Genomic DNA, 20,640 nt, shown 5'->3' on the forward strand with positions numbered 1-20,640 from the left:
TGATGATAATGAGGGAGAGCGCCTCCGGGACATTAACTTAAATCATTGTGAAACATGAATGCAAAGACTGGTGGTCTGCATTTTCTTAGATATTTTGTGTGTGTGTGTGTGTGTGTGTGTGTGTGTGTGTGTGTGTGTGTGTGTGTGTGTGTGTGTGTGTGTGTGTGTGTGTGTGTGTGTGTGTACACACGCGCGCTTGCTCGGGATTTGATTCTCAGAGGATGGCCAAAAGGTGCTCTGCAGGAGTTCACTTTATTCTCTCCACATTACAGCAGTTGAAACAAGGCAGCATGTGTAGAGAGATTCTCAATGGCAGCCGTGGGAGCGTGAGCTTCTGGTTGCTGGCCAGTAAAAACTGAAGTGGATGACATTGACATGCATTTTTTAATGTGGTGGGAGGAGATTTTCAGGAAATGCTGACTTGCCTGGAAAATTTAAACAAGTTGATTCACAGCAACAAAGCTGACAGGTATTGTTTTGGGTTTTTGCACGAAACTTGAGTCTACCGTCATCTGATGTCAGACAAACAACAAACAGTATTTCTTCCCAGATGTAGACTGTGGACTAAAATAAGAGCTCTTCACAATAGAAATCAAAAATCCAATTTTTCCATCCTCCTGGCATTGTGAATAATAGAGTTGATAATTATAGATGATTATTTCACATAATACTTTTCAAAAAGAGATTCTAAGTGCTTTTCTACATGAAAGGAAAATCAATTTATCAATTTAATTCAAATAATTCTAAAGAATAAAGGATGTGGTTGTTTGTCTTGACAAGCCACTGTGTTTGAGTAGCTGCTCTTCAATATTAATGTTGATTTTTGAAAATGTATCTCGTATATGTTGCATTTTAATGTGCTGTGATTGTGTACGGCTGCTACCTTGGCCGGGTCTCTTGTAAAAGATGTTTTTGATCTCAGCTGGACTTCTTCGTATTTCTATCCCTGGAGGTTTATCTAGATGATGCTGCTTTGGGCTCTTCGGGAAGCTCTTTTCATAATTTAGGTAACCTTAAAGTAAGGCAAGAACAAAGAGCATGGCATCGGTCCAAATGGGACATGACTAAAATGTCTTGAAAGATCCCATAAAACCGGCTCTTGAACTTCCTGGTAAACAGTTCATCATCAGTGGTGATCTCATGCTTTCTCAATAGATGAATTGTTGGTCAATGAAATGTCACATAAAAAAAAGAAGTGGTCATCACTGGTTCCCAGAATCCTAGCTGATGTCTTCATGCTCATGTTTTGTCCAGAGCCCAAAGATATGCGATTTACTGCTAATAAAACCAAAACATTCACCAGAAAATGAAATCAGTGAATTTGTGTCATGTTGCTTAGAACATGAAAACTGATTTTCTGTCAATCAACTGATTGATTAATCATCTTCTTTTGGCTAAAACTTTTTGAATAATCTCACAGCTTTTCTGTTTGTAACTAATTATTGGTTTACACTTACCCCTTTGTCCATTGAGCCATCCCAACAATCTATTTGAACAGGAATTACATTACATTATATATAAAGATACAACTCATGGCACCCTTAAAATCCCAGAGCTGAAAACAATGTGTACCCATCAGAGGGAGGGGTAATGTAAGTCTGACCTTGTGAAGTTCCCAGCAGAGGGTGGAATGCAGAATCATGCCCAAATTATTTTTACTCACTTGTATAATTTTTTTCTGCATATGCATATTGCATATGAATTTTATCTTTGGACTCAAAAGCTAAAGGAATTTATGTTTCAGCTGTTGTACTGTATCACCAAGGACAGTGTAATGAGGTATGAAACTTTTTTAAAAAGAGTTTTTAAAGTCTTTTGAACCCAGTCCAAGTCAACTCTCATGTCTTTAAAAGACTAGAAATGATTGGTGTGTCATCATTTTCATGGCTGCAGGTAGGAAAATAAGCAATAGCCGGGTAGGAGGGGAAACTATTGGGCTGCTCCTTGTACAGACTTATCAATCTATTATGATCAATTTAATCTGAATTTAGAGTTTTCCACATTTTAGTCTGGTGGCAGCAGCTGCGACTGAAACTGTTCATAAGGTCACGGTGACTTTGTGCACGTTCTGGTTATATTGTATATTGTTAATTATTCATAACAGTTTGACAGAGCTCCAAAAGGCAAAAAAAAAAAAGCATTATTACATCTTTTAAATATTTATGGCTCATCAAGTCGAACTTTCTAAGTATTTGGCCTTCAGGTCTCAAGTTGAGTTCTCAGGCATACATGCCACAAGTATGTCAAGTCTCCCAGTCTGTAGCTCAGGCTCTAGTAGCCTAATGATAAATTTAGAAAAAAACATTTAAATCCAATATTTCCACAGACTGCAGCCAGGCCTCTGGCAGGAGAGTATAAAGGCCCCGTCACACCAGAGTGGCACATTAACATGAATCTGCATGTCTTGGTCTTATGGTGACTACTGCCAGAGCTACTGGCCAAACTGGTGCAGCTGGTGAGCTAAACGCCAGCATGCTAGCCAACTGGGCCAGTGCCTGTCAGTCACAGTCAGGGGTGGCAAAATAAGGGACGCCGTGCCAGGGTGCTCATACCCAGGGGCCACAAATCAAGCAGGGGGTCTGGGAGATAAAACGAGAAAAATCACGTCCCGTATTGATTCAGTAAGAGACAGTGCTTTTTATTTTTCGATATAGGAGGATCCTGTATCATACAAGGCAGGTGCTAATCCTGGTTGCAGTAAGTCCCAGAGTTTATCTTTGTTTTCTCTGTACTGGGCTGTTTACAAGGTCATGAACTCATTTGCCGATAGGACGATACGTTCACATAGTTTTTTAAAAGAACTTTGTAACTCTGTGTTGTGCTGCCACTGACGGTGAACTGACAGAACATACAATAACAAAATACCTGTCTAATCACTTTTCAGTCTTTCTGAACAACTTCAGAGTCTCTGTGTGAACTCCTAAATATAATCCCAAAAACATCACAATGGCAGCGTCAAGCACATGTCCTAAACACATAGCATGCAGCCTGACCTTTAAGTTGCTCCTCTGCATTGCAGGATTTGGCCATTTCCTTTGATTGGAGCAGGAGGAAGCAGTTCATCACTTGGGCAGATTCAGTCTGTCCGAGACATTTATAGTTGAACCTTGCAGGAGATTCAGGCCTGAGAAGGGGCCACACAGGATGTGAGAGTTTTGCTTTGTAAATACTGTTGTGGCAGGATGTCACTTTGAAGACGCCAACAGTCCTCAAAGAGGCAGTCGCTTTGCACAGTGGAAGGCTGATTTGAAAAGATGACTGCTGCATTTAACACTGTACATATTGCGCTACAGTGAAAATGTCTGAATTAAAAAGATGTCACAATTTGCAGCTTAAATACTTACTAAACAAGACAGATTTTAGATGTTTGGCTCATAAAATCTTAGCAGTCACAAAAAGGTAAAAACCGGGATCTAAAATTGGATCTAAATCAATTTTGCCTGATCCTGCTGGTAAAGAATTTGGTTCTTTTCTGGTGAAAATCAGTGAAAACCAGAAAATTACTACATGGTAGCACTATGCAATTCAGGATATACTGTGATTAGCCTACACAAAACTATAGTGCTTTACAGTTCTGAGTGTATTTTACTCTTTTACTGTTTGGTCTTCTGGCTGCGCTAATGCAGAACATGATCATCTCTCCTCCTCCTCACGTTGTTCATAGCCAAATGCAAAGCATGTAGGACTGCATAACTCCAGATCAAACACTCGCCAAACCAGTGGTTGCTGCTGAAAAAGCCTGTTGTTGAGGGCCATTGGTCTTTGATCTCAAGTGGTAGCCCTAGCCCTCGCTAGGTGTGTGTTTTACTGTTTCTTAATTATAGCCAGGCTGCTGTCTGGAAGAATTTACTGGAGCAGTCAGGCTGCTTATGAGGCAGATACTTCCTCTGCTTCAGCAGCAGCAGCGTGGGGGTGATATGAGGGAGATCTTTTCTGCCCTGTTTAGGGGACAGTCCTTCGTGTTGCATGCCTGTGAGAGAAACCAGAGAGGGCTTTCTTGATAAAGACGGATGAAATGTAGCAGTGCTCAGCTCTTTTTCTGCATCTTTATGTCCGATGTGTGCGGCAGAAATGAATCTGTCAGGGTTGCAGCACATTCAGATATTGTGCAGTGCAGAGTCTGTCTGCCACAGTAGTCCTCTGATCTTGTTCACTCCAATGATTTATGATTGGAATCTTGCCACAAAACCTGAATTTTCCAACTCATTACCAGGCTTTAAATTGTTAAAGTCTGACATCTTGACAGTTGTATGCAAACGGAAACTTCCAATAATTAGTTTTTTTCTCGTTAATTGTCCTTACACCAAATTGGTGTCCTGGTCCTGTTGACGCTTTAATACCCTGCATGTTTCTTGAACCTGCACACTGTCGATCATTTGTACTGACTTTTTGTATAAGTGCAACAGTACAAGTGATCGACAGTGTGCAGGATTATTATTGCTGTTATTCTTTCTTGGTTCTTGTACAGACTTTACAATCCAAACACATCAGACCTTCTGGAGTTCAGGAACTTTGTAGTAGATGAATTTGTCCATAAAATGTTCAAGGATCCGTTACACTGGTGGGCTTCCAGATTGCTTTAAAGTAAGGAGATATTTTTATATTTCCATTTGCTTTTTTAACTGATGACAGTTACTGAAAAAATGAGTCTTGTATCTTGATACATATGTTTCCAGTTGAGACAAGTATTCTATTGAAGGATTAGTCCATTGACAGAAAATTCATCGCCAACTAATTTTGATAATCGATTAATGGCTTCAATCTCTATTCAAACAAGAATGCCAAACATTCTCTGTTCCCAACTTCCCAAATACGAAGACTGAGATGAATATGGATTCATGCTCCTCTGAATGGCCTCCTCTGAATTATCCCTGGCATTTGCATGAAACAGAGGGATGCTGGTGCTTAGTTCTCAGCTGAAATGAAAGTCTTGATCACAATGATTTTTCCCAGCAGCAGGCAGATAAGTGCAGCCTTGTGTGGTTCAGAAGCTCTCTTTGGAGCTTTACGAGGATTGATTAGACCGATAAAGACACACAAACTCGTGACCTTGTAGTCATCTATTGCATGTCAATTTTCAAAGAGCAGAAATACAAGCTGGCGTTTCTTTAAAACGTGGTCTGTTTTTTCAACTCTGTCACTGTTTTTGGACACATGGGCTCCATGAAGGTATTTTGCTTCCGTTTATGAGATATAATGACAGTGTTTGACCCTTGAAACACACCTGGTCTGTATGGAGGGGTTTTTGTGAAAAGACGAGAGCTGTACCACTTCACTGCATTGATCGTAAGCAGTCAGAAGGACTCAGCTGAGGAGGATGGTTGGTTATAGGTCTCTAGAGTTGTTTTCCTGAAAGGCACAGCTTCTCATGGACGCAGGGCATAAACTCTGCGTCTGTTTTTTGTCCAGCATGCAGAGCAGGAAAGATGATCAAGTAAGAATTAATGATATGTTTCTACGACTGATGTAAGACCAGTAACACACTCATGCTGTTATAAATGGCATGAATGGTAACGAAGCATCAGGCCTTAAAAATATGAAAACTTTCGACTAAAATAAACAGCCTTCGGGGGCAAACGTTGACCTATGCTAAGCCACCAGTGAGCCTGAGTTTTGTTTTTTCATTGATGCAGGGCTGCTGCTTATTTATTCTTTTGAATGATGCATATATTTCCTCTGGGACTTAACACACATCTGACGCCAGCTCAGTTGAAACTGAACACTTGCAGATTAGGGGTACTGTAAGTGTAAAACTCAGTTTGTATGGAGTTTGAAAATGCCAAATACCATGTATCCTAAATACTATTTAAGCCATGTACTTGTGGCTCTTGGAATGACACTTTTGGTTAGGATGCCCTTGACATTTGGTACAGCCATTCAGGACTTCCAGTGGATGAATTCACATGACTTCAGTGATCCCCTTGACTTCTCTTTCAGAGCCACCGCAAGGTTGATGTTTGAGGTTTCGAGTGAAATGTCTTGGCCGATGGATGGATTGGCATGAATAAATGATTGCCATCCATTTTTCCCCTCAGGAAGAATTTTTGGTGACTCTGACTTTTCATCTGGCGCCTTTATTTGGCCAATATTTCCAGAAGCTGTCTTAGATGAATAATGCAGTTTGTTACACACATTGTTTATATTGATGCAGATAAAGGCTTTGTTTACTTGGTATCAACTGTGTTAATATCTGATCTAAATCTCATCCTTGGTGTAACTCTTATTGACTGTAAGTCATAGTGTATGTCAGGTGTTGGCAACACTCCATTAACACAGCAGAACCAGGGTTTTGTGAATATGTAAAATAAAAAAGAGGAGATTTTCTTACCATGACATCTGATGTTTAAGGTTTAAAAAAATGGTCAGTTTCGAATGCTTTTGAAGATAATGAAGTTTTTTTACATCCTGGGGATGAAGAAAAACTGTCACAATCCTGTGCAAAATCCCTCGCAACAGCAGCTCTTCTCTGATCTCCACTGATATTATACAGAATACTGCAGAAAACACTGCAGGAGCTATCCAAACAAAACAGTTCAGGTGAAACTCTGATACAGACTGTGCATTCTTAATTCAGAGCTGTTCAGGAGTCAAGTAATGTAAATGTGATATACACGCATGAGTGGTGGCATACTTTCAACACATGCCACAGCTGTATGTAGGAAAAATAGACTAATTATCCGAGAGGTCTAGCAGCAGCTGTTTATTAGAAACAGACATATCTGGAGCTGCCATGGACACAAGTTGGGATCAGGGACAAAAAGAAAAGGAAAGTGACATCCCTGCTTATTGTCACTGCATTGCTGACAGGTTATGATTCGACTGTTCAAATACAAATCTGTTTGATTTGGTGCTGGATATTCATGTGGCTCAGAACTGCAAGCAGGTTTTTCCAATTCCTGCTGATTACGGAACATCAGATTTGTGTCACATGTGAGGGGGGAATCTGACTTTTGTGCACTCTCAGCTGCAGCCTGAAGTACAACTATATGCCATGAAGTACCAGCTTTTATTTCATCTTGACAAACAAAATGAAAGCTGCCTGGAAATGCCTTAAAGCAACCATGAAATACTGCTTTAGCCTCACTCATTTGTTTCCATGAAGCGGGACAGCTGGAACAAAAAGCTCCTCTAACCCTGTGTTGCATGAAGGAGAATTATTTATTTTTTTCCAGCAGGCCTTGGCAGACAGACCAACCGATCGACTGACAGATACAGACAGACAGAGACAGAGCTGACCTGAGAACAGCACCGACTGGATGACCGACTGTTGATATTAACCTTTACCTTGCCATTGGCTCTGTATAACTTGGACACCTCTTAATGTGTGTCATGTTGCATAATTGGCCCTGCCAGCCAAAAAGGGGTGAGGCACTGCTGTGTCTGTGGCATGTGAGACTCACAAGTGTAAACACACTGCAGGCCTGATGGGTAATGCACCAGTTAGAGTATCCTTTCAGAGCAAAAGCCTGCCTGTTGGAAGACATTTGAACCGAAACGCTCTCCTGATCCTTCACTGTCAGTCCATCCGGGCAGTTTAATGCCTCCTCCTCCCACAAGACTCGCCTCGGAGGAAACGTTTACAACGCTGAGCCTCATGAGGAGTGACAAAATGAGCAAATAAGATATGCTAATGTTTTGCTAAAAGATACGTGTGTTCAGTGGCCTAAACTCTTGGCCTTGAAGACATAAAAGAGCATTCTGGACGTGCACAGCTCCTGACATATCTGGAGCTGCCGTGATGGAAAAAAAAAAGCAAAGAAAATATCCTATTTGATTAGAAAAAGAAAGTGAGCCAGTTCCTCTTTGCAGTGAACTGTAGTCGGGCACAAGAGTTTTATTCACTAATAGTTCTTAATGTTCCTTGTTGACTTAGCCAAGGCTTGTTGCAGAGGCTTGACCCCAGAGCTGTTTGGGTATATGGTTTGAGGTACAGGAGGGGAGGCACACCAAGATATGCAAAGCCAAGCTATTTCTTCCAAGTTTTCTCCTCAGCAGTCGAGTGTTCAGTTCAGTGTGTACTGCAGGGGTGCCTTTATTGATATTTATGTGTTTTTTAATCATGACCTATATAAACTTAAGAGGAGCCCACATTTTCTGTTGTCGTTACAGACAGACATTGAGAGCCATTCAGCAGCGTGAGGTTTTATTTTAAGTCATGTGTGGAATCCTCACCGCCTCCTCAAAGCCGTCTGTAAATGTTTGCTGTTTGGTGGAGCAACACAAAAAGACTCGAGTGAATGAAGTTCTTATATTGTTCCTCAAAGTGCAGCCTGTTTCAGCCTCCTCTGCCCTGCACGTTTACCAAAAACTCCCCTTCATTTCAGTTCACAGTTACCTGTGAACATTTTGTTTTTGACTTTTGAATTGTACCTTTAGATGGCAACAAAATCTGCTGAAATCCATAAGGGGTCCGACTTCAAACTTCAGACACAGATTTGTGTATAGATATGGACAAAATGATTTCTTATGCTAATTCTCCTGCATAGAACTCTGAAATATTTTAGCAAATTTCTGTTTATTATTGTTAAGCATTCTCCAAAATAGACTCTACTTCTCCGCCAAGGGATTGAAGACTGTCAGTAACCCCCCCCCTCCCAAATCACAAGAAATTAACTTGTGTATTTTTTCCCCATGAAGTTCCTTTAAAGGCTGTGGATGAAAATGGCAGGTAATGATGACGAAGGTTTGCTCACATTTTTGAAAGCAAACACACCTTTGAACAACACCGAGGGTGAAAGGTGGCAGTGTCCTGGCTGAATTCAGACCTTTTTTCAACATTGCAGTACCTCTACTTTTTTTTTTTTTAAACGAAAGCACGTTCATACCGACCTCCTTAAGAAGTTTAGACTGAAAGAGACTGTTTTTGAAAAACTGGAGCCCTTCAGCTGAATCCCATATGTTTTTTTTGGCAGACGAGTGCTGTCTGCTTGGCTGGGGCTTATGTTGGGGATATTAAACTGATGGAACACAGGACTCTTGATCCCTTTTTTGAGGGTTGTGTTTAGAGCCTCTGTCAAACACCTGCCATTGTCTCCTGTGATACTGGATAATACAGAATACTGGGTGGCAGAAAATGTCCCAGTAGAGACCCTTCTGCTGTAGAACCAAACCTGAGGTAGCAGAGAGGTTTTTGGAGTTTCAAGTTTTGTTTAATGTGCAAGCCACTTGTTGAACTTCAGTTTTTCAGATTAATTATGGGATTATTTCCAAATAATCCCCCACAAGGAATGTTATCGTACAGACTTACCCTCCCAGAGATAATTTCCAGCTAGAGATTTATTTCCTGATGTTTTATGTCGGTGAAGAGATTCCAGGATAATGTATGCTTTGGTCCACGCATCAGTTCAGTTGAAGTTGACCTCCTTGACATTCAATTAAATGAAATCGTTAGTCACTGGAAAGCCTGACTGGTTTGAGGTTGTGCAGAGTATCTCCTTCTTTTTAATTTGTAGTTTTTTAAATAGACCCTTGACTAAAAGTGCATCATTTTTAAAGTCCTGCAGCTTCATATGACCTTTAGTTTTGTGGGTTCGATCTACTTTTAGGTCTGCAGCCTAAGGTTGTTTTCATTGCCCGATTAATCAATTAGTCCAGTGCCTCCAAACCTTTTTGCTTGGTGACCTTTTCAAACAAAGCTATGTCTACTCGGGTGTCTCATTTAGATGCAACTGTGGCCCAGCAGGTAGATGGAGTAGTCCAGTAATTGCAGAGTTGGTGGTTCAATTTCCGGCTCCTGCTGTCAAATTGTGAAATGCTTTGTCTTTTAACGTAAAAAAGTAACAGGCCATTCACCATTTTAGCTGCTAGCCCTTGTCACCAGTTGGATGCAGTCATTTCCACAAGAAATGTTTTGAGTTTTGAAGAGATAAGTAATCCACAAGAAAAAACATTGGGTTTTCTCTGAGAGTTTTACAGAGAGATGTGTCTGACAGTGATTCACATAGTCTAACCTTTGGGCCGCTCAGTGGTAATGGTTTCCAGCAAACCAGGCAAGAACACTGATTATTGAAAAATCAAATGATAAATAAAACAGGAATAATCATAGTCATACAGGTAAAGGTAAGTGGACCTTGAAGAGAGATTGTTTTGTTTCAGTCCTGATTTAAATGATTTCTTATATGGTGGTTTCCAGCTGCAGTTTTTATTTCTTGTTGTCAGGAACTTAGGATGTCTTGAGTAAGCAGACAATGTCTTTTTCAGGGATGGCCTTGCTTATATCTGTGAGACAATAACAAACCACATTCTGCACGTATTCCAAGAGTGTGGCTCCATAGTAAAAGAGTCCAGGTGCTAAACTGGTGGAGGAGGTTCATGGATTCAGGATCATATTTACTCTGTGTGGACTGTTGATTTGATTTGATTTGATTTGATTTGTCACTTTCTGTCACCCATGAAGGCATCCTCGCTGTGAGGCTGCAGTACTAGCCAATAGCTGAAAGCAGTCATGCTGCACTGTTCTCTTGTTTATTGATTATTGCATTATGATACTCTCGGTGAAAGAATCACTCAAGCATCCAGCTGTCCAAATTACCTTTCTTTATTAAGATATCTGTGTAAGAGAAATTCACTATGCAGAGAGACTCCAGATTCCTATTGTCTTAAATGTATTCTAGAAGGTGTCTATTTGGATTTGTTTTGTCTGTAACAGAATCATCCTGAAATAAAGAAACATCTTGATGCTGACATTATCCCACTGACAGTATCACTTAAAAGCATTGACCAGTTGAATTCTTCTGCTTCATGGCCACTATTAGAATAAACATAAGGGCTTGTAGATTGGACATGGCCTTTCTTATTGATCGTCAGTATTGTTGTTAAGTCTGTCTTTAAATCATATTGTGTGTGATCCACTCATTCAAGTTCTTTCTTAAAGTCCACATTAAATGATTTGTTGAAACTAGCTCCTTTGATACTAAAGCTGCATCAATGTTTGGTTGCACCACAGAGGCGTAAGGTTCATCTTAACTACTCTGGCATAAAATCCAAACCAACCAAAATATTGTCATACGAAACAGGAAGTGACCCTTTCACTTCCTGTGAAAAGCACTGTTAATACAGTGTTTACTAGTGTGTTGTCTCTCCTGCCCAATCATCTTTGAACACTCTGCTGCGCAATAGGAAAGAGGCTAATGACTAAAAATAGAATTACTTTAACTTTAATTATGCACTCTTCCTGCTCCTCTGCTAATGTAACCAATAGAACCTGTGCAGAGGTCAGCTCAAATCTTTTGTGCCTGGATCAGATTGCATGAATCTACCCCGATTTTGAGCCGATTTTATCGTGGCCTACCAATTACCAGCCTAATGGCCGATCACGAAAGCCAATCGGCGTCCATACCCGTGTAGTGTGACAAAGTTAACTGTGACATGTCTGGGACGCTTCACGACACCACAACAAAAAGACTAGCCTGTCAGCCAATCAGGTGCTTTCTCTGGAGTGCAGTCAGGTGACCATGGTGAGGAGGAGGAGGAGGAGGAGGGATGCTGAGGCTGCTGCTGTCAGGTGGGACAACAAAAGAGAGGAAAAAGTTCACTGAGTGGTGGCAAAAGTCCCCCTGCCTATTTGACGTTTCCTCTAGGGAGTACCATGGCGAGTCAAAAAAGACAAATGTTGGTGAGGAATAGCTCTTCATCAGACAGGCGAGTAGCTGCTCTGCTGTCTTAAAATAACTCCTGGCCCCAACTGCAGGAATATGCTTATCATTACTAATTCCAGATCAAACGTTAAAGTAGTCTGTTTGATGCGGCCAACGCAGCCAAACCTGCCCCTTGTAGAATGAATAACTATGGAAATAAACTGGCTATATCTGAAACTCGTTCTACCTGTCTGAATCATTATCTGGATGTTACCCAGTAGATGTATAAATAATGACCAAATGGGTTGAAGTTTACTCCGCCTCTTGCATTTGCTTTTAATGTTACAGCGCATCCACAGCCGTTCTTTCCATCTTTTCTTTTTTGTCCTGTACACAAGACCACAGCGTCACACACACCATCACTTTGATTGACAGCTGCTTCAACCACCTCCCCGATGACATTGTGCGTCATCATGTAAAAAGGATTAATTAATTGGGGTCATACGTTTAGTTTTGGTCACCCGACCAAGACACAGCAAGAGTATGTGGCACTGTGAGTGTTGCATCTGACATGAGAGACAAAAAAATGTTGTTGTCTGATCCAGGCATTAGTCACATTAGGATGTGTGACCTTTTTCCCCTATGTGACTTTTGATTGTATGGACAATTTGACAACATGTGTCTTAATCAAACATGTTGGCCGACAGCATGGGGCACGATTGCTTCCATGAATGCAGAAGAAAGCAATTAACACATTCAGTCTTCAGTGTCGCTTGAAATGAACATTATTCACCAGAGTTGAATAATGTGTTGAAATGTGTTTGTATGCTTCAGAGCGTTTGAGGAGGTTAATCATGTCTGCTAAAATGATAGATGACAAATTAATTTCAGGACAGCTTTTTCCAGTTAAATATGCCTCCATTCGTTCAAATTGCTGAAAGCCCAGGACTTCCTGAGGTTGACACAGATTAACTGAAAGGCCTTGCTCAATGACACATGGGAGGATTTGCTTTGTGAAGCGGCAGCAGCATGTTTCAGCTTGATATTCACAGAACACATTGGTCTCGTTTTTATCCTGTTTTTTTTTTATCATCATAGACAAGCATAGATAAAAAGGTGTAAAAACTACTGAAACAGCCAGTATTGACCGAGTTGATCATAGCCTTGCTGTGACAGCCCAGTTTAAACCCCCAATGCATGACAAACCTTTTTTTTTTGTTGTTAATAGCAGTTTTATTCAGTGAAAATGCAGACAGTGTTAGTTGTTGTCTTACACAGAAAGATCTTTGATATCATCCAAACAGTCTCTAGTCATGCATCATGCTGTGAAGCAGCTTTGATCAATATTAAAATGTTAGCAATCTCATTACGTAGACTCTTGCATGACGTCGGTTTTTAAAGTTAGACATTGACTCCTCACATGGTTGGCCTCTGCCAGGCCTTAACAAGAAGGTGACATTTTCAGCTCCTCCGATAGTTCACAAGATGCTCCAAATTAAACAGCATCACTGGACAGAATCATAACTTTTGTCCAATTATCCATCTGTCAGTTTGCCTGCACAGGCACCCGCAGAGGCGTTTTAATAGGCCTGCAACCTAATTTATGATCCGTGTGAGAGTCCAGATTCAGATCTGGACCCTGTTCTGGCCCTCATTTTATTCTAAAAGAAATACTGGAGCTTAACTGATCCTCAATTGAAGCATGATCTATTGAAGGCTTGGATCTCAAGGTTATTATTATTATTATTATTGATATCTGAGCACATTAACTTCTGAGATGCTCAATGTTTTCCTCTGCCTCGACTCTGGCATTATCAGCGAATAAGACCGAGCTATGTTGAATTAATTCCAGTTTAAAGCTCAGCTGCTGTCAACATGGCGTTCTTAAGATGAATTTGTTTAGCTGCTGGCCAGGAGTCAGTCAAGGTGGAAGATGAGTTCAAAGTAGATAAAGCAAAGACCTTAGTGACAGCACATGTTATGGGTGTAATGCCAGGATTCATTCAGGCTGGACAGTCTGTGGACCTTGTGTCTTAATAGTTGTCCATGTGAGGAATTGGTAATTCGCGCATGGCCAGGCAAACTGCATTACAGCCTGACAATATATGCTGACGCGCAGAATATTTATAATCTTTGTTTGCAGGCGATGCCTGCAGGTGTAAGATAAATACACACAATAAACCGAGTAGCAAATCCCTGCTGCAAATATGTTTAGGTTAACAAGCCATGGCAATGAGAAAAATGTGAATTTTAAACTCTTCCTTCACGTAAACTCTTGGCTTATATTGTTTGTTAGCACCTGACTAAGAGAGCTATGGCAGGTATGTGGTATTTCTTTTAAATACAAAGTAACCTGATGTAGTTATTGATGTCTTTTTGAGAGGACCATATTCACGTCACTCCACAGGAGATACTGTTCTCTTTGATCAAGAGGATGTCACATGATCTCTCTTATTCTCCTGTATTATGTTCTCCATAGCCATTCGTGTCATGATTACCTTAAGCTGCTGTTGTAGCTGTCAAATCCAGATTTCATTTGAATGTGAACTACTGTATATTGTCCATATGGTTCATATGGTTCATCCTTGTCATACGGATGTTTTGATGAATGGCATCTGGTGTTTTATTTTTATTTTTTGTATCTTGTGAACACTCCTGAACACTCCTGAGGAACCACATGCACGTGCATGAGCATGTGGGTGACCTGACTACAATTTTTCCCAACTGTAGAGCATGGTGATGTAAAATGTTTAGTACATTCAAGCCATAAAACATGAAAAATAAGAAGACAAACAGGTGAAAAAAGGTGTAGAATCATCAGTTGCTCGCTAGGCCTGCACCTTAAATTGTGCCAACTGAGATGGAAACTGAAAGTGGCATTTATCTCAAAGGTTTGCCATGTCTATATCTGGAGACTAGAGACACTCAGCATTGTTTTTTAAAGCATGACCACAATTGTTGCATAACCGTAACCACATGTTTATTACTGTAACCATGACAACACAGCTTTCCTAACCTTAACAAAGTACTTAGTTCAACCCAAACCATGATGTTTTCCTAAACCTTACCAGATTTCAACCATAGCATTGACACGTCATAAAACAGACCTATTTGTCTAGTGTCTTTTTTTGGGAAGGCGCAGACGAATGATCTCAGAAGAAAACAGAAAACACTTCTGTGTGTTGTTCCAGAGGGCGTGGACAAATGGCAGATAAATTTTTTGTGTTAAAATATCTGTTTTTCAAGCATTTTATGGGGACGGAAATACATTCAGCATCTTAATTAGGCCACACAATATGTTTTGATGGGAAACACTGATTGTAGACACGCTGTATGTAACTGTGTTTGCTTGCAAGAAAAGTCAAACGGGTGCATTTAAACAGGTGTATCCAGGCCTCCAGGGTGTGTCAGCAAATCGCTTTATCACATATTTGTTAAAGCAGAGGTCTGACGATTCAGTCACAAGTAAATAATTATCAGAATAATGCAGTTTTCGTGTGATGTCTGTCACCATCATAGCCTGATTAGAAGACTTGAGGAAGGAGTGAAACTGGTTGTGTTCCCAGGAGAAACCTGGTCCTCTTAAGGTGCAACAACTCAGACGCAGCATTGTGGCTACATTATAATGTCAGATAGCGCAGTAAGCAGTACTTTTTCAAGCCAGAGGTCACTTGGATATTGAACCTTTTCATTTCATTTTACTGGCAGTCTGTCCGTCTATGCACAGCACACCTCGGGACATGAATGTTCTGTTAATGTGTTTATTAATGCCAACAGGGAGACTCAGTCGCACAGTATCAAAGTTACATGTAAACTTGAATAAGAACTCAAGCTGGATTCCAGCCAGTGGTGCGTGTAAACAGGAGGAGAGAGAGGGGGAGAGTGTTTGGTTGACCGGGGACTATGGGAGTTGGAAATGAGTTCAGAGTGCGTTGGTTGCAGAGCACCATATGTGCACAGTCCAAGAGAGTGTTAGTGAAGAGGCCAGAGCGAGGTAAGGCCTGCGAGATGCAGCGGTGGAGCTGGACCGACGGGCCGGCTGACCTAGAGCTGGAACAAATTCCTCTGGAGCTCTGTGAGAGGTGGCTCTGTGTGCATACAGGTGCACAGTAACAGCATTTTTTTTCAGCCAAGGCAGCTCTTTCTCTAATGGATGAATGTGATTGTTAAACATTAAATCATTAGCGTTCCTCCTGTCTGGCTGCCGCTGATGTTCGCAGCCGAGCAATACATGTTTTGAGCGTGGCACAGATGAGCAGCACAAACATATTTGCATTTTACATTTATGTCCTTGATGAATCGAAACATCACACAAAGCTGAGGCTGTATTACCATTCTGAACTGCATTTTTTGAGAGATCTGAAGGGTGCATTTGTAATGGTCGTGTCGAGAAAAATACACAGTAATTACAGAAAATGCCTGTAGATGGTTCAGCAAAGCGCAGTGAAAGATCGCATGCTCCTCAATGGCGGCTTGTCATCCTAACACGTATTTTGAGGCAGCTTCCTGCATGTGTCAGCTGCTTTAGCACGTCATTTGGATTTGATGAGCTGTACATTCAGTTTGTTTGTACATCACTGTGTTAACTGGACAGTGTGACCCTTTATATCCACCCTAAACTGCAGGCATGGCTGGCGTCTTATTGCTGGAAATCTGCGGGCAGCAGGTAGCGATCACAAAGCAATTTCGTTCCAATGTTCCACTAATGATGTGGAGCTTTCTGATTGCCACCTGCAGCTGTGGGTAACTAGCTGATAACTACCAACAAGGTTATAAGTTGCAGGGAAAGTAGATAACGTGACAGGAAAATTAATAACCAGAAACACTGTGAGTAAATGATGATTACATTAGCATATCTGTCTTTTCATTTCATATGTCAAATGCATCTGTTTGTTACTAGGATTGTTAGGAAGGACACTATGGTGCCGTGTTTTTGTTTGTCTGTCTGTGCACACGAGTCAAGACAAAATGCAATAGATTTATTTTCACCGTTCTGCACTCGTTTACATAAAGAAAAACAGATTTTCTTGAACACACCGTCACAGGTTAATGCAATAATTATCTTGATTTATGACTTCATTAGCATAACTGCTTGTGTTTAATAGATCATGGTTGATTATGGGAGGCCATTCAGGGATCTAAAGCCTCTTTGTAGCGATGCCAGTGCTCCTCAGGTATTTTAGGGGCATGTGTCCAGAACTGTCCGTGTGTGTAGTGTTTCCTCTCAGTACAGAAGCAGGTTCACTTTCTGGGTGAGCACTTTGACTGACCTGGTGTTGTGTTGCAGGCTGGGATGATCCGCACCGACTCAGACGAGTACTTCATCGAGCCACTGGAGAGGGGCACTCAGGAGCTGGAGGATCAGGGCAGAGTCCACGTGGTTTACCGCAGGTCGGCTCTGCTGCAGGCCACATCTGACATCTCTGTGGACTACCAGCTGCAAGGTAGGACCCCCAACCATAATGTTTACTGCTGCTGGGACAGATAACAGTCCAGAGGGACTGCTGCTATGATGACACTATTTTTTATACTACCGGACAGTGGTGAGGTTGTAGCATCACTTTCTGTTTTGGTTTAATCTGGAGCGTGAAGTTATTTCTAGGGTTCTATAGTCAGTCAGCCACTAATCAATGTCTAATTCAGTTCAGTGAGCTGTGTCATGCGCTGTATGATCACTACTTTCTTGTTAGTTGCTGTACCTGCTGTCACACTCAAACATCACCACGTGTGTGAAAACTTCCTGGCTTCTCTCCAACTGTTCAAAAGAAGAACTAAAAATCACTTGACAATATGCCTTCACCCCCCCAAAAAATCCCAAATTGCTTAAGGTCATGCTAACCACTTCACATATTGCACAAGGATTTGCATTTCATTATAATAAATCCCTGGAGGGTGAGTGGAGCCACTCAACTTGACTGAAAGGAATACCATCACCCAAATGGTGCAAAAGCGCTCCTCTTCTTCTCCCCTCAAAGGCAATAAAAAAACTACCAGGCTGGAAGCTTCTCAAGAAGGACAAGTTTCTACAGCTACTTGCAACAAACCTCCAATGAAACAAAGCACTTTGATACACATGATTAGCACATGGCCACCCAAAGTGCTACAAGTACAATTATTATTTCAAACATGGAAGGCTTGACCTGACTTGGGAACAATATGTGTAATAAATTCTCAACTTAAAGGTCAACTTTAACTCAGCTTTCAACTGCATTTGGTGGTCTTCATCAACTAATACAGCTGATTCTGGAGACCATCATTCCACACTTAGGTCAGGTGACGAAAACTCAGTTCTGTTTGCCAATTATGACTGTGGGATGCAGTTTAGAGGTCAGAAAGAGCAAGTGATTGTTTTGTCATTCAGTTACTGCTTTTGCTGCTTTTGCTGCTGCTGCTGCTGCTGCTGCTGCTGGGACTATCATTATGACTGCTAACACTGATTGTCACTGATTGCTCTAAATACCTCGCTTGCCCTCTATTTATACCAAACAAATGTCACTGTTGCTGCTGACAGAAACATGTAATGAGTCACATCCAGTGTGAAGGAGACATGTGCCCAGAAAAGACTTCTTCCTGTGAATCACTTTGTGTTTTTATGAACAACAAATAGAACTTCCATGAGTCACTTTGTGTTTCAGCAATCGATTAAAAATGGAAATGTATTCATATTGAAAGCTTTCACATTCACATCTGTCAATTTGAATGAAATAGAAAACATTTCACTGACACAGCATCAAGTGTTTTCCCAGTCAAAATATGTAGTATGATATAACTTTCATCGAGAGTCACAGTCAGTTGGTGCATTGGTTTGGTTGAGTCACGGTCCATATGGATTTGGCTGTGGTGTAAACAGAGCTGAAATACTGGTTTTGAGCCAGGCAGGCTGTGTCATTATGGGCTTGATGTGCATATGCATGCTGTCTTAATGAGTGCACAGTAGTGTAATGTTTGTATTAATGTCTGAACTTGTCAGAGAAGCTGCTGACAGACTCATTAAGTGTTGCTTTTCCTTTGACATTTCAACGTAAAATCATCTGCTACTGGATAAATTTGTCCTGAATGCCGCTAAAGACTGAAATTAAAAGAAAAAGTGAATCCCAAAGTAAGAGCGCGAGGAGCACTCAGACAATCAGCTGCCCAATTTATGACTCCAAAATTACATTTTAGTTTCTATTTTTCCTCCCCAGAGTGGCATGAACTGTAAAAACTGCAATATGAATATTTATTTGGCTAGCAGATTCAAGCAGTCCCAAAGAGGCTGGTAGTCGTTGTAATTACATTAGATATTTATTTAACACATCAAGGAGCACCTGAATTCATGAATAGAAATTTGAAAACTTTGGCTACTGAAGTTCATGCCTGATAGCTGCAAAATTTTGAAGAGCAGCTATCAGTGCTTGTAAGTGTGACACCCCAGAGTGTTCAATGTTGTATACAAATGTAATCAGTTAGGTCCTGTTAGCCAGCACAACAGAAATGCTGAAGTTATTGGACCAACCAGAGAGCCTGCTGGTGTAAATAAACACAGTACACAGACACAAACAGTAACAAAGCTTCTGGAGCTTTTAAGCTTTATCTTAACAAGGCTACAAAAGCTGTCTGCCCAGTTTGACTTACGAGCTTGGATTATTACTCAGCAGTGACGGCAGCTGTTGAAAACACAAAAACAGAACATGTACCTGTTCTTCTAAAAGTCTATACTTTTACTTCAATCAAATTTGAATACATACTCTGTTCAGTAGCAACGATAAACATTTACTTGAGTAAAATTTTGTTCAGCAAGACGCTTTCACCTCTCGTAACGTTCTTTTAATGTAGCCTTAAGTTGATTTTTTTAATACACTGGAAACGTACCTCAAGCCTCAGGAAGGAGGACCGATGTTAGCAGTGTTAGCCAGCTCCTGTTGGCTTGAGCGACCCCAGAGAAAGACTGTAGGACTGTAGGTCAACTCTTCCATTTTTCCTGGGATTCTCCTGTATTTTACCCCTGTCACTTGCTGTCCTCCCATTAACTAGTTTCCTCTAAATCTCCTGTGCTTTCTAAACAGACAAAAAAGGCTGACTGTAACGTTGACAGCATGCATAACCAATGAGGCCTCACAAAATTCACAAACCTGAATGTTACCATGCAGTCAGTTGTGGGCTACAACCTGAGCACCATATTTTAAGTCTATAGTATTTCTTTACATTTTTAGCAAATTTGCACCATTAAAAGTACGCTAGTGTAGCTCCTTTTTGCAGTGTACAGACAGCTATCATTGAATTACAGAAGAAAATCTAAAAACAATGATTTTCAAGAGGGTTCAGGAGCATAAGGAGTGTCTTTTTCTACGATTTCTCTGCAGATTTATTGGGTATTTATTTACTGTCAGCATCAGAAGTAATATGATATGATATCGTTGGGAAGTGTGAGTCACACTGAATATAAAAATGTGTGTATCATGTCTGTGACTTGAAACATGATATGACTCTGAGGAGGCGTGTGATTTTTGATTCAAATTCACCTCATGCAGTATCTTTTTCCTACATCTCTCCCATCGTGCCTCCTTCAACTGCACTGTGCTTATCCATGACTATTAAAGATCAAGTCACAGAATTTTTTATACCCCGCCTCCCCCGTAATGTTTAAACAAAATGTAGCTTAGCATTAGCTAAGTGATGTGGTGATGTGGAACTTTTAGGCTCTGGCTTGGCTCCATCCTCCATCCTCCTCCTCCTCTTTAATGAAACATGCCCTTTTTTATTTCTATGGTAGTGCTGATAAGCCTCAGAGGTTTTTGGGTTGTTCATTGCTTTACTGTTGGTAGCAACAGAATCAATAAAGTAGTGCAGGCTAAGTAAGCTACTTCTTCATTTTGTCTTCCCACCTCTTGCGAGTAGAAGGCAAATGTATGACCACATTATCTAGTTGAAGTTGTGGCAGATGGTGTGGCCTCATCATTTATTTCCCCCAAATCTCCAAGCAATGGGAAACTGAAATGCCTGCGAGCGTCAGCAGTATGCTACATCACTGTTAGTCATGGCCATGGTAGACTAATTCACACAGGGTATCACAGGGCTATGAGGA

General features: G+C 40.9%; 1 protein-coding gene across 1 annotated transcript in view; it reads left to right on the forward strand.

Moving 5' to 3' along the window:
• Positions 1-20,640, forward strand: part of adamts3 (ADAM metallopeptidase with thrombospondin type 1 motif, 3) — a 123,547-nt gene that overhangs the window by 11,966 nt on the left and 90,941 nt on the right. The window contains exon 4 of the mRNA XM_070964720.1: positions 16,864-17,020. Coding sequence (XP_070820821.1) covers positions 16,864-17,020 — 157 coding nt within the window. The remainder of the gene's footprint in view (positions 1-16,863; positions 17,021-20,640) is intronic.

This window comes from Chaetodon trifascialis, chromosome 6 (assembly GCF_039877785.1).
Source record: "Chaetodon trifascialis isolate fChaTrf1 chromosome 6, fChaTrf1.hap1, whole genome shotgun sequence".
NCBI classification, from domain to species: domain Eukaryota; kingdom Metazoa; phylum Chordata; class Actinopteri; order Chaetodontiformes; family Chaetodontidae; genus Chaetodon; species Chaetodon trifascialis.